The sequence below is a fragment of the Rattus rattus genome, chromosome 6, assembly GCF_011064425.1.
Source record: "Rattus rattus isolate New Zealand chromosome 6, Rrattus_CSIRO_v1, whole genome shotgun sequence".
NCBI lineage: Eukaryota > Metazoa > Chordata > Mammalia > Rodentia > Muridae > Rattus > Rattus rattus.
The window spans coordinates 146,590,692-146,605,693 of record NC_046159.1 but is presented as its reverse complement, the minus strand read 5'-3'; the positions used below and the strand labels follow the sequence as shown (position 1 = coordinate 146,605,693).

General features: G+C 40.3%; 1 protein-coding gene across 1 annotated transcript; it reads right to left on the bottom strand.

Annotated features, from left to right (window-relative positions):
- Positions 1-1,301: 1,301 nt before the first annotated feature.
- On the bottom strand, positions 1,302-8,574 carry LOC116903004 (vomeronasal type-1 receptor 93). The gene is made up of 3 exons (XM_032905316.1): positions 8,404-8,574; positions 3,901-4,035; positions 1,302-2,460 (listed from the first exon to the last, which is right to left on the bottom strand). The coding sequence occupies exons 2-3, from the start codon at positions 3,978-3,980 to the stop codon at positions 1,497-1,499; spliced, it is 1,044 nt and encodes a 347-aa protein (XP_032761207.1). The 5' UTR covers positions 3,981-4,035; positions 8,404-8,574; the 3' UTR covers positions 1,302-1,496.
- Positions 8,575-15,002: the final 6,428 nt, after the last annotated feature.

The window sequence follows — 15,002 nt, the reverse complement described above, 5'->3', positions numbered from 1 at the left end:
AGAGCCACCAAATACAGACAATATTGCTGATACCAATAAGTGCATGCTGACAGGAGCCTGATATAGCTGTCTCCTGAGAGGCTCTGCCAGAGCATGACAAATACAGAGGCGAATGCTCACAGCCGACCACTGAACTGAGAATGGGGTCCCCATTGGAGGAGTTAAAGAAAGCACATAAGGAGTTGAAGAGGTTTGCAACAATATCAACAATATCAACCAACCAGAGCTCCCAGGGAGTAAACCACCATCAAAAGAGTACACATGGAGACGCCGATGGCTCAAGCTGCATATGTAGCAGAGGATGACCTGGCTGGGCACCAAAGGGAGAAGAAGCCCTTGGTCCTGCCAAAGCTGGGCCTCCCAGTGTAGGGAATGTCATATTGCGGTGGCAAGAAGTGGTGGGTGGTTGGGTGAGGAAAGAGAATAACATTTGAAATGTAAATTTAAAAAATCCAAGAAAAGGGGTTGGGGATTTAGTTCAGTGATAGAGTGCTTGCCTAGCAAGCGCAAGGCCCTGGGTTCGGTCCCCAGCTCCAAAAAAAAAAGAAAAAAGAAAAAAAAACCCAAGAAAAAATATATATCAGATTTTTTATAAAAATCAAACAGAAATTTCAAACAAACAAAAAAATGGGGTATAGAGCAAAACGAATAATTCTCAACTAAGGCAGACTGAATGACTGAGAAGTATGTAAAGAAATATTCAACATCCTTAGTCATTGGGGAAATGCAAATCAACACAAGTCTGAGATTGTGACTCACACGAGTCACAATGATTAAGATCAAAAACTCAGGTGACAACAGAGGCTGGCAAAGATGTGGAGAAAGAGGAACACTCCTCCATTGTTGGTGAGATTTCAAACTGGTACAACCACTCTGGAAATCAGCCTGGAAGTTCCTCAGAAAATTGGACACAGTACTACCTGAGGACCCAGCTATACCACTCCTAGGCATATACCCAAAAGATGCTCCAACATATAACAAAGATACATGCTCCACTATGTTCATAGCAGCCTCATCTATAATAGCCAGAATAGGGGAATGTCAGGGCACAAACACATGAAGGGCTGGGTTGTTGGGGGGACTCCCTCATAGAAGAAGGGGGAAGAGGATGGATAGGGGTTCATGGATGGGAAACTGGAAAGGAGATAACATTTGAAATGTAAATATATTTGAAAAGTCAAATAAAATGTCTTAAAATAAATCCTTCTTATGATCTTAAAAGCAATGTGGGAAGTCAGGTCAAATGAGAGCCCTCTCACAGATCTCCTTTGAAATAATACTGAGAAATCTAAACCTCAAGTGATATGTAAGAGGACATGGTGTTTAATTTTCTTTCATATATTGGTCATCCACATACAAAGGAAACAGATTTAACAGGAAAAAAGAAAATTTCATATATCAATTTAAGACAGAGAATGTTCCAAATATGTCATGATCCAAACCTCTGATGACAACGTAATGGATTATACTAAGGGGCAATACCCATCACTGAATAATCAAATATTTATTATTCTGGTACACACTGACCTCAAAATCTTAGTCATACGCTTTTCAGTGAAAATAAACACAAAAGAGCTGACAGTGGCATAGCTATGGGACACAATAATTTGGACACAGTAGAACGTTGACCCATCCTTGAACTTCATCCTTGAGTAGAAGACAACATTTTCCAAAATGTAGAGAACCACAAAGAAACTCATGAGCAGCAGGATGGTCTCGGTGGCCCTTTGCTCTGGAGATGCCTTTGAAGAAAGGCCAGTGCTGTGAAGATGCTGGGCCTGCTTCCTGTGTCTCCAGAGGAAAGCCACCAGGTACCCACTGGACAGGGCCATGAGACCGATAAAAAAAGCTTCCCTGACAGCAATTGTTGTGGAAAACATGCTTGTTCTGGAGTAACACATGGGTAGAAATGAACAGGACTTAGTAACATACATAAAATTATCTGAGGTCAAGTTAGGGGTAGCAATAATCGATAAAATAAGGTGACTGCTAAAACACATGTAGAGAACACAGAGGAAAAGAAAGGCACCTGAGATGTGATGGGGAGAGTTATGTTTAAACTTTGTTAAACGGGACTTTTTAGAACTGAGAGTGATCATCCAAAAGACATTCAGCAGACAGGCAGCACTAAGGGTAAAACCCCTCGAAAGCCTGTGCAAATAGATAAGGGACTGGCATGAGTTAGAATCCCATATCCCCTGAGAAATAAACATGTCCGCAGCTATGAGTCCCATAGTTATAAGCAGCATTAGTTGTGTTAGGGACAAGGATGCAATGTAGAGATGAATGGGCTTAGGCTTGTTCTCTCCAAGGAGCATGCACAGGTGAGCAAAAAACAGGATACTGTTAGCTGAGATGCCAACACTCACTTCAGAGAACATAGTGATTTTCATGATTGTGTCAACGTGGAGTGTGTTGTCTTTATTCATTGTATGTGGATAGGAAGCAAATACCAAAAACCTGAGAAGAAAAGAGAAAACACTTCATTACAGAATACAGCCTTGTTCACAACTGCCAACCTTCATCAGGCTGGCAACAAGTTGTCACCTCATCCTGATTTCATGTCACAAAACTCAGCTCCAGCTAAAACCCAAATCCATCCACGCTGACCTAATGCTTTTCTTTTTTTTTTTTTCTTTCTTTATATTCTTTATTGGTTATTTTTTTATTTATATTTCAAATGTTATTCCTTTCTTGGTTTTCCTCAGGAAAACTGCTACCCCTGTCCCAATCCTCGCCCTGCTTCTATTAAGGTGCTCACCCACTCACCCACTCACCCACTCACCCACTCCCTCCTGCCATCCTACCCTGGCATCTTCCTACACTGCAGCATCCAGCCTTCACAAGACTAAGGGCCTCTCCTCCCACTAATGCCCAACAAGACATCCTCTGCTACATATGGGGTTGGAGCCATGGATAGCTCCATTATAATCTTTGGTAGATGATTTATTCCTTAGGAAGTCTTAGGGTTCTGGTTGGTTGGTATTTTTTTCCTATGGGTTGCAAACACTTTTCAGTTACTTCAGTCCTTTCTCTAACTCCCCCATTAGGGACCCTGTTCTTAGTTCAAGAGTAAGCTGCAAGCATCTGTGTCTGTACTTGCCAGGCCCTGGCAGCACCTCTCAGGAGACTGCTATATCAGACTCCTGTTGCATGCACTTCTTCGAATTCACAATATCTGTACCAATGCTTTCAAAACAAGGCTGAATTGTGTGTTCTATCGTGCCCACCACAGAATATAAACTTTCTTATACACTAAACATTTATATTAATTCTAAGAATAATTCCTCTCCTGGTTCATGGGTTCTGTTTATTCTGGAGCAAGAGCTACACCTCAGTTGATTGTCAGACACAATAATTTTACCTATCTGGTCAATTTGAATGGAGAAGATGAATGAGAAATATGCCCTCCTAGAGGATTGTGTGCCCATGGATTCACTGTACAGGGTCATTTTACTTCAGTGTCTATTTTATTCTCCTGTTTTTTCACCAGTACAAATATTCATTCTCTCTCTCTCTCTCTCTCTCTCTCTCTCTCTCTCTCTCTCTCTCTCTCTCTCTCTCTCCCTTTCTCAGATTTTCAAGACAAGGTTTTTCTGTGAAACCATGGATATGCTATAACTCACTCTGGTATCTTCCAAATTCTACATTCAAAGTGTTTAGAATAAAGACTTGTCATGTGCCAACACTGACCAGCTAAGGTAAATATTCTTAATGAATCTCCAAAACAAATGGTTACTAATTTGGACTCTGAATCAAATTCTACCTACTGCAATTTCCTAAAAGTGTGACCTTAAACACTCAGAGCTCCAGTCACCCCTTTGGAGCATACAAACTGTCAGTGCTGTACCTGTGTGAGAGGACCCTAGATGTGGAAGCACATGCTGTATACATACCCACCAAACATGGAACTGTTTGTGGCACAGAATGATCTCTATAGACATGTCAGCTGCTGGTTTTCTCATGCAGTGCCTTGTCATGTGACCTGAGAGGGACAAATCAGCTCTGTTAATGACTGATCAGCTCTTTCCCTGACTGAAACAGAAATGACAAAATGAACAAAATAGAATGACAGAGCCAGGTCCCATTTCCACACAGTGTGAAACCTGGTCTTTCTCTGTCCAATCTATACTCTGAGAAAAGACCCTGAGAATCAACTATCACTATGAACATACACTTACTTTTTTCTCTTTTGGCATGTAAGATCAGGGTGGTAAATAAAACAACAGTTAAAATAGACTTATGGTCATCCTATTCTAAGATCATGATTAAATGACAAGTATTCACCAAGTCTTGAAGGATAGGCTCCACAGGAGTCTTTTATTTCCTTCTAGGTGCAGCACAATGGACATGAGAAATGCAGTCAGGATTTTATGCAAAACTCATCATTTCTTTTAATGAATATTTAATAAATATGAGGCAGATAGTATTATAAAATAATTCACAGATATAAGACAAATTATCTACTGAAAATCAAGAGTGTGAGATGAAATGATTTCATAATTTTTCAAATCGTGTTGTACTATAGTGTAGTATAATACCAAGAAATAGAAGTGTTTAAAATGTTCTAAATAGTTACTCTTGTATCAAGGAAACTTCTCTTTGGAACAAACAATGATCATTACAGAAAACTACAACCAAGCATATGCAGAGGAGTGAACCCCAGTCTTAGTGGATCCATCCACCAAGAACTCCTGCAGCCAAGGATTAGAGAACACCACAGAAGATGTTTGGAACAATTGAAGAGCTGGCCCATCATGGAGTTTGCTATGAGATTGTGTCTCCTGGTTGTGTTAAGGAGATGTGACCACCTAAATATGAGCTAACCAAGGGCAACAATGAGACATGTCAAGGTACAGGAAAGCCCACTACTCAGCTTACACAAAGTACTGCAGACAGTGGTTCTAAGGAAAGCTAAGGACAGCAGAAATCATCATTCCAGGGGAGAGAAGACCAACTGGATATTCAAAACCAAAATCAGCCTCTTATCACATAATAGTCAAATCACCAAATGCAAAAAAAAAAACCAAATAAAGAATATTAAAGCAGTAAGGAAAAAATGTTAAGTAATATATAAAGTCAGACCTATCAGAATTATATTAGACTTCTCTACAGAGAATATGAAAGCCAGAAGATACAGGGCTGATTTCATACAGACTCTAATAGAACACAAATGACAGGGCAGGCAACTATATCCAGCAAAACTCTCAATTAACATAGATGGAAAAACCAAGATACTCCATGACAAAACCAAATTTACACAATATTTTCCACAAATCCAGCCAAACAAAGGATACTAGATGGAAAATTCCAATACAAGGAGGGAAACTACACCATAAATAAAGTAAGAAAGTAATCAACTTGCAACAAACCCAAAAGAAGATAGTCACACAAACATAATTCCACCTCTAACAACAAAAATGACAGTAAACAACAATCACTATTCCATAATATCTCTTAACATTTATTCCCAAATAAAAAGACATACACTAACAGACTGCATATATAAAGCGGATCTGGCATTTTGCTGCACACAAGAAACACACCTCAGTAACAAAGACAGACACTACCTCGGAATAAAAGACTGCAAAACAAGTGATCCCAAGAAACAAACTGGAGTATCCATTCTAATGTCTAATAAAATCAATTTTCAACCAAAAGTTATCAAAAAGTTAATGAAGGACACTTTGTATTCATCAAAGGAAAAAATCCACCAAGATGAACTCTCAATCCTAAATATCTATGCTCCAAATGCAAGGGCACCTACATTAATAAAAGAAACCTTACTAAAGCTCAAAGCACACATTGCACATCACACAATAATAGTAGGAGATTTCAACACTACACTCTCATCAATGGAAAGATCATGGAAACAAAAACTAAATAGAGATACAGAGAAATTAACAGACATTATAGTCCAAATAGATTGAACAGATAGCTGTAGAACATTTCATCCTAAAACAAAAGAATATACTTCCTTCTCAGCACCTCATGGCACCTTCTCCAAAATTGACCATATAAACAGTCACAAAAAAAGCCTCAACAGATAAAAAAGAATGAAATAATCCAATGTAAAATATCAGATCACCACATACTAAGACTGGTCTTCAATAACAGCAAAAATGACAGAAATCCCACATACACATGGAACCTGAGTAACTCTCTACTCAAAGATAATTTGGTCTAGAAAGAAATAAAGAAATTAAAGACTATTTAGATTTTAATGAAAATGGAGGCAGAACGTACCCAAACTTATGGGGCACAAAGAAAGCAGGGCTAAGAGGAAAACTCACAGGTCTGAGTGTCTCCCAAGTGAAACTGGAGAGAGCATACACTAACAGCATGACAGCACACCTAAAAGCTCTAGAACAAAAAGAAGCAAATACATGCAAGAGGATTAGATTGGAGAATATAATAAACTGAGAGATTATATCAACCAGATAGAAACAAAAAGAACCAAAAAAAGAATCAACAAAACCAAAAGCTGGTTCTTTGAGAAAATCAACAAGATAGATAACCCTTAGCCAGATTATCCAGAAGGCATAGAGAAAGTGTCCAAATTAACAAAATCAAAAATGAAAATGGAGATATAACAACAGAATCTGAAGAAATTCAAAAAAATCATCAGATCCTATGACAAGAGCCTATAGTCAACAAAACTGGAAAATCTGGAGGAGATGGACAATTTTCTAGATAGATACAAGGTGCCAAAATTAAATCAGGATCAGATAAGCCATCTAAATAGTCCCATAACTCCTAAAGAAAGAGAAGCAGTTATTAAAAGTCTCCCAGCCAATAAAACTCCAGGACCAGATGGGTTTAAAGCAGAATTCTATCAAACCTTCAAAGAAGAACTAATACCAAGACTGTTCAAACTACTCCACAAAAGAGAAACAGAAGGAACACTACCCAATTCCTTCTATGAAGCTACAATTATGCTTATACCTAAACCACACAAAGACCCAACAAAAAAAGAGAACTTCAGACCAATTTCCCTTATGAATATAGATGCAAAAATACTCAATAAAATTCTTGCAAACCAAATCCAAGAAGACATCGAAATAATCATCCATCATGAGCAAGTAGGCTTCATCCCAGGGATGGTTCACTATATTGAAATCCATCAATGTAATCCACTACATAAACAATTTCAAAGAAAAAGACACATGATCATTTCATTAGATGCTGAGAAAGCATTTGACAAAATTCAACACTCCTTCATGATAAAAAGTCTTGGAAAGATCAGGAATTCAATGCCCATCCATAAACATAGTAAAGGAAATATTTAGGAAACCAGTAGCCAACATCAAACTAGAAGGAGAGAAACTTGAAGCAGTCCCACTAAAATCAGGGGCTACACAAGGCTGCCCACTCTCTCCCTACTTATTAAATATAGTACTGGAAGTCCTAGCCAGAGCAACCACGCAAGCAAAGGAGGTCAAAAGGATACAAACTGGAAAGAAACAAGTCAAAATATTTACAGATGATATGATAGCATACTTAAAGAAACAGTTCCACCAAAGAACTCCTAAGCTGATAAACAACTTTGGCAAAGTGGCTGGACATAAAATTAACCCAAACAAATCAGTAGCATTCTTCTACACAAAAGAGAAACAAGTCAAGAAAGAAATTGGGAAATGATACTTTTCACAATAATCACGAATAACAAAATATCTCAATGTGATTCTAATCAAGCAAATGAAACATCTGGATGAAAAGAGTACACATGGACAGACCCATGGCTCCAGCTGCATATGTAGCAGGAATTGCCTTGTTGGGCAACAATGGGAGGAGAAGCCCTCGGTTCTGCCAAGGCTTGACCTCCCAATGTAATGGAATGGAATGTCAGAGAGATGGAAGGTTGGGTGGAAGGGTAGAGGAATACTCTCATAAAAGTGGGGATTGTGGGGATAGGATAAGCAGTTTATGACTGGAAACCGGGAAAGGGAATAACATTTGAAATATAAATAAAAATTATGCAATTTAAAGAAAAATTATGTCAAAAACCATTCTAGTCAGAGACAGCGCAGAAGACATTACATTAATCTGTGAATTTAAGGTTTCCTAGGTAACAGGAGAAGATCTGTAGGAAAGAATAAGGAAATTTACTGTATGACTTAAGTGCTGACATAGTCATTTACATTCAAAAAAATGAATGCAAAACAAAAACCTATGGATATTCCAGAAGAGTGCTAAACATGAATTTTAGGAGTACCAGAAACTGAAAATTCTAAGAAAATATTTTGTCACCCACGCAGAACACATTTCCCTGTACTGAGGAGTGTCACAAGTTTGTCTCTATTGCAGATGCTGAAACTTCCTTGTAGCTTGGGAACTCCTCCTCCCTCAGCCTGCCTGGACCAGACCACCTTCTGATTTTAGATATGGGTGCAGGTCACTTACCCAGATAAGACGTATCAGGAGGACTCTGTACCTGAGGAGATCCTGCACAGGATTAAGGAAGTTTTTAGTGCCTGTGAGCAATTTGTAATTTTAGTGTTTGTACAATGTGACAACTTTTCACTGTGGAGCATAGAGACATGGCATCCCAGTGGAGCATCTTCCCTGCCTTTGGCCTTACTCCCTGTGACCTGGATAACAGCCATCTGGGGAGGGCTGAGCACAAACTTTATCTGAGTTATCTTGCGATACCTAGGGAGGGATCATAAAGTTTGCACCAACTAGACAACTCTAACTTTTCTCATTTTGAACCTCAGGTATAATCAAACCCAAATCATTTCATACTGTGTGAAGTGTCTGCTCTTGTATGAGAGACTCTTGGGCCTCCCATGACTTCCCATTAGCTCTGAGGTTCTCAGCCTAGCATGTTAGCAGGCACCATTTTGCTGGGTCAGTCCTCATGTGGAATATGTGGATTCCATGTAGTGTTGGTTCTATATGTCTTAATTTCCATATGCTCAGCTTCAAGATTTGTATTGTGAGTGAAATTTATAATAAAATTTGAAAAGAAATGATAGGATAATGTACTGGGAGAGAGGCACAGCTGGAGGCCTTTGGTGAGGCAGTCATGGCCACCACAAATCAGCATAGGCCAGATTTAACCTAAATCCTACTACCACTTCCTGTTCACTCTCTGCTTTATATTTGGATTCAAGATGTGAACTCTCAATTTCTAATTCCAGCTGCCATGCCTGATGCTTGCTGGCATGGTTTTCCACCATGACAGTGCTATTAGCCAAATGAACTGGAACATTTCTAAGAGGTTAAGAGAGATCTGACTCATGAATGGTTATGTAGGAAACCAGCCAAGTCTTAAATAAACGTGTTTACTTTGAAATTGGCACAGCTCTGTCAATGACCAGTGGATCAGACACATAGTAAGGACAAAACACTCCCTGGGTAAAGCTCAGTGGGATGACAAAATCTTCCTTGAGTCCAGGTAGGAATGGTCTCAGTGTGTGAAGAGAATGTCCACTATAGCTTCCCCCAACTTCAGATGTTTACAGCATGAAGACTACCCCCTACAGAGACAGTTACTCCTGAGATCAGCTGAAACTTTCTCCCTGCTGGGCCGTATGCAATAACCTGCCTCCCTGCTCAACTGCATTCAATGACCTTCTTCCTTGTATATCTATATAGAATAACATCGCTTCCTTTTTCAATGGAATATGATCTACACAGTGAAGGGTGCTGTGGCTTCTCCATCACAGATATCAAGCCAATCTCAGCTTTTCTGTTTGTGTTTGTGTGTCCGTCCATTTTTCATTTGTTCACTTCCTCTAGACAGCTGTGACACAAGTTGTAGAAGGAAATGACTCAAGGTGAAAACAACATTACAGAAATGAGTTTTGCTGCACAACCATACTGGTGCATATGGTATCAAGTCAAGGGATGAAAGCAAGGACATGAATGAAGAGAGAAGCAAAGAGCTCTCCAGCTGGTTAGAGATGCTGAGGCTCCATCTACTAAGTAGTAATGTAGATCAATGAAGGTTCATAAGGAGGGGCCCTCCCCCAGAGTCAACTCTTTGTAAAATACAGAACTGATACTAAGCTACCAGCCTATGACATTTCCACTACCAAATAAGAAAAGAGAGTCTATAGCAGGAAGCATTTTGCTCATGTCAAGGACTGTGAAAATAGGATAAAAATATTCTGTTTCAAAAAAAGTACTCCTGGATGGGACAACACACACACCTCTAAAATAATAATCCAGAATTCCTTCTGACAAAAAAAGAAATGCAGGGACAAGGGTGGGACAGAGTCTGAAGGAAAGGTCATCCAGAAAATGCCCCACCTAGTTATCCATTCCATGTTCAGCTACCAAGCCCAGACTCAATCGCTAATAACAAGAAGAGCTTGCTGACAGGAGACTGGTACAGCTGTTCCCTGAGAAGCTCTGCCAGAGCCTGAGCATATATATGTAGATGTACCCAAACAAATATTGGAACCCAATGGAGGACTGAGGCAAGAACTGAAGGAGCTGAATGGGGGTTGAAACCCCATAAGAAGAACAATCTCAAATAGATTCGCCCAAAGTTCCGAGGGACTAAACCACCAGCCAAAGGGTGCACATGGAGGGATCCATTGCTTCAGCTGGATATGTAGCAAAGGATTGCCTTATCTGGTGTCAATGAAAGGGGAGCCCTTTGTTTTGTGGAGGCTCAATGACCCAGTGTAGAGAGATGCTAGTATACTAAGGCAGGAGTGTGTAGGCAGATAAGGGAACACTCTCATAGAGAGAGATGGTGGGGAAGAAGATACAGGATTTGTAGAAGGGAAACTGGGAAGGTGGATAACATTCGAAATGTAAATAAAAGAATTTGAATACTCTCTCTATGCCCTCTGGTTAATCTGGCTGAATGTTTATCTATCTTGTTGATTGTCTCAAAGAACCAGCTCTTGGTGCATCCTTGGGCAGGTGGAATATGAGGCCTAGACATCAGAAGGAAGGCAGTAAACAAGTGAATTTTTTTTTACTTCTGCTTCAGTTCCTGCCTCAAGGTTCCTTTCTGGATTTCTGGGCTTACTTCCCTTGGTGATGGTCTATGGTGTATGAAGTATAATTTAAAATAAGCATTTTCCTCCCCAAGTTCGTTCTGTTCAAAGCTTTATCACTACAGAAACAAACAAGGACAGCTGAGACTGCAGAAGCTGACTAAGCACAGTGCTACGAAAGGACCTGTCATTCTTATTGTCCTTGTCCTCTGGGGTCCAATCCTGTTTCTGAGATCTGGGCAAGATCCGATAAGGTCCCAGAGATCCAGAAACAATGCCAAAGCCTGGAAGGGCTTAAAGGAGATTTGGATACTTACCTGAGAGATTATTCTGCCATCCTTGTTTACAACTACTTTCTATCCCTGAAACGTAAGCTAAATATCCTGTCCTGGCACACAGAGAGAAGCCATGGTTTTTGTTGTTTTGTTTTGTTTTGTTTTTTATTAACCTATGGAGCACTTAATACACACAGATTCCTCTAATGAGAAGAAGAGTTGGTCGTCACAGACAATGTTTGGTGGTTAAACAGTTCTTAGTCTGTACGCTGACTTTATGTCCTTAACTGCTTTGGGATAATGTTGTGGGGCAGAAGTGGGAAGAACTAAATCATTCTCATTTGTCAGACAGCAGAATATCAGGTTAATTCTGGGGAGCATGGGAGCATTTGGGTGTCTAAGAGGTCTTCCAAAACTCAAAATTTACATTGGTGCATGATAGTAGGGCCTGAAATGGGAGTCTTTCCTCACTTGGTACCGGACACATATAGTTGGTGTCAGAGAGAGCCTTGGTGATATCAGGGGAAAGATAAGATAAGCCTTCCTGTTTCTACCTGCACCCAGAGCTGACCCTGTGCCACAGCTCTCTATTCCAAAATTCCACTGGGAGAGAAGTGATCTCCCAGGAGTACTGACACAACTGGAAGCACAGGTGAAAACACCATGTCTGCTCAGAGGGACCCTCCAGACCCCTTAGAAAACAGAAACCAAGGAGCAGTCTGGGACAGGATCACTCCTGTTTCCATCTACTTCTAGAGCTGACCCTGTACCATGGATTTCTAGGCCACGATCCCAGTGGGGAAAAAACTAGACTTCAAGGAGTGCTTACACATAAACACATGCCCACAGGAACAGCTGAAGACCAGTACACAGGAAAAACTACACGCCCTAAAGCAGAACACTCTGTTCCCATAAAAGACTGAAAGAAAACAGGAAAACAGGTCTACCACACTCCTGACACACAGGCCTATAGGACGGTCAAGCCACTGTCAGAAAGAGCAGAGCAAGCTAACACCAGAGACTACCTGATGGCAAGAGGCAAGCACAGGAACCCAAGCAAGAGAAACCAAGACTACATAGCATCATCGGAGCCCAATTCTCCACCAAAGCAAACACTGAATATCCAAACACACCAGAAAAGCAAGATCTAGATTTAAAATCATATTTGATCATGATGCTGGAGGATTTCAAGAAAGACATGAAGAACTCCCTTAGAGAAATGCAGGAAAACATAAATAAACAAGTAGAAGCCTATAAGAGGAATAACAAAAATCCCTGAAAGAATTCCAGGAAAACATAAATAAACAAGTAGAAGCCCATAGAGAGGAGACACAAAAATCCCTGAAAGAATTCCAGGAAAACACAATCAAACAGTTGAAGGAATTGAAAATGGAAATAGAAGCAATCAAGAAAGAACACATGGAAACAACCCTGGATATAGAAAACCAAAAGAAGAGACAAGGAGCCATAGATACGAGCTTCACCAACAGAATACAAGAGATGGAAGAGAGAATCTCAGGAGCAGAAGATTCCATAGAAATCATCGACTCAACTGTCAAAGATAATGTAAAGCGGAAAAAGCTTCTGGTCAAAAACATACAGAAAATCCAGGACTCAATGAGAAGATCAAACCTAAGGATAATATATATAGAAGAGAGTGGAAGACTCCCAGCTCAAAGGACCAGTAAATATCTTAAACAAAATCATAGAAGAAAACTTCCCTAACCTAAAGAAAGAGATGCCCCTAAACATACAAGAAGCCTAAAGAATTCCAAATAGATTGAACCAGAAAAGAAAATCCTCCTGTCATATAATAGTCAAAACACCGAATGCACAAAATAAAGAAAGAATATTAAAAGCAGTGAGGGAAAAAGGTCAAGTAACATATAAAGGCAGACCTATCAGAATCACACCAGATTTCTCGCCAGAGACTATGAAAGCCAGAAAATCCTGGACAGATGTCATACAGATCCTAAGAGAAAACAAATGCCAGCCCAGGTTACTGTATCCTGCAAAACTCTCAATTTGGAGCAAACTTGAGCCTCAGGACCACAGGTAAGACCAACTTTTCTGCTGCAAGAGACCTGCCTGGTGAACTCGGGACACACAGAGGCAGAATTCCTCTAGGACCGGGCACTTCCTGTGTTTACCGGGAGTCCCACACCCCCAGATCCCGGCCCACAGCAGCTCTCTGCTCCCAAACCCCGTGGGAGAGAGACCTCACCACCTGGTCAGGAGGGCACTCCTGAGGCTGCAGAGCGGAAGAGACCACCAACACTACCCACCACTGCCCACATCCCTGGCCCAAGAGGAAACTGTATAAGGCCTCTGGGTTCCCGTGGGAGAGGGCCCAGGAGCGGCAGGACCCCTGCGCCTGAGACACCGCCGGAACCTGAAGGAAACAGACCGGATAAACAGTTCTCTGCACCCAAATCCTGTGGGAGGGAGAGCTAAACCTTCAGAGAGGCAGACATGCCTGGGAAACCAGAAGAGACTGCACTCTGCACACACATCTCGGACGCCAGAGGAAAACACCAAACTCCTTCTATGAAGTCACAATTACTCTTATACCTAAACCATACAAAGACCCAACACAGAAAGAGAACTTCAGACCAATTTCCCTTATAAGCAAAATTCCCCGATTGAGCAAAAATGCTCAATAAATTCTGGCAAACTGATTCCAAGAGCACATCAAAACAATCATCCACCATGATCAAGTAGGCTTCATCCCAGGCATGCAGGGATGGTTTAACATCTGAAAACCATCAACGTGATCCATTATATAAACAAACTGAAAGAACAAAACCACATGATCATTTCATTAGATGCTGAGAAAGCATTTGACAAAATCAACACCCCTTCATGATAAAAGTCCTGGAAAGAATAGAATTCAAGGCCCATACCTAAAACATAGTGAAAGCCATATACAACAAACCAGTTACTAACATTAAACTAAATGGAGAGAAACTTGAAGCAATCCCACTAAAATCAGGGACTAGACAAGGCTGCCCACTCTCTCCCTACTTATTCAATATAGTTCTTGAAGTTCTAGCCAGAGCAATCAGACAACAAAAGGAGGTCAAGGGGATACAGATCGGAAAAGAAGAAGTCAAAATATCACTATTTGCAGATGATATGATAGTATATTTAAGTGATCCCAAAAGTTCCACCAGAGAACTACTAAAGCTGATAAACACCTTCAGCAAAGTGGCTGGGTATAAAATTAACTCAAATAAATCAGTAGCCTTCCTCTACACAAAAGAGAAACAAGCCGAGAAAGAAATTAGGGAAAGGACACCCTTCATAATAGACCCAAATAATAAAAGTACCTCGGTGTGACTTTAACCAAGCAAGTAAAAGATCTGTACAATAAGAAATTCAAGACTCTGAAGAAAGAAATTGAAGAAGACCTCAGAAGATGGAAAGATCTCCCATGCTCATGGACTGGCAGGATTAATATAGTAAAAATGGCCATTTTCCCAAAAGCGATCTACAGATTCAATGCAATCCCCATCAAAATATCAATCCAATTCTTCAAAGAGTTAGACAGAACAACTTGCAAATTCATTTGGAATAACAAAAAACCCAGGATAGCTAAAACTGTCCTCAACAATAAAAGGACTTCAGGGGGAATCACTATCCCTGAACTCAAGCAGTATTACATAGCAATAGTGATAAAAACTGCATGGTATTCGTACAGAGACAGACAGATAGACCAATGGAATAGAATTGAAGACCCAGAAATGAACCACACACCCATGGTCACTTG

Excerpts from the sequence above, each read along its gene's own strand:
- LOC116903004 (XM_032905316.1), bottom strand. The coding sequence starts at position 3,980 with ATGACAAGGCACTGCATGAGAAAACCAGCAGCTGACATGTCTATAGAG. Across the intron at positions 2,461-3,900 it reads CACAAACAGTTCCATGTTTG|GTTTTTGGTATTTGCTTCCT; the intron begins GTGGGTATGTAT and ends TTTTCTTCTCAG.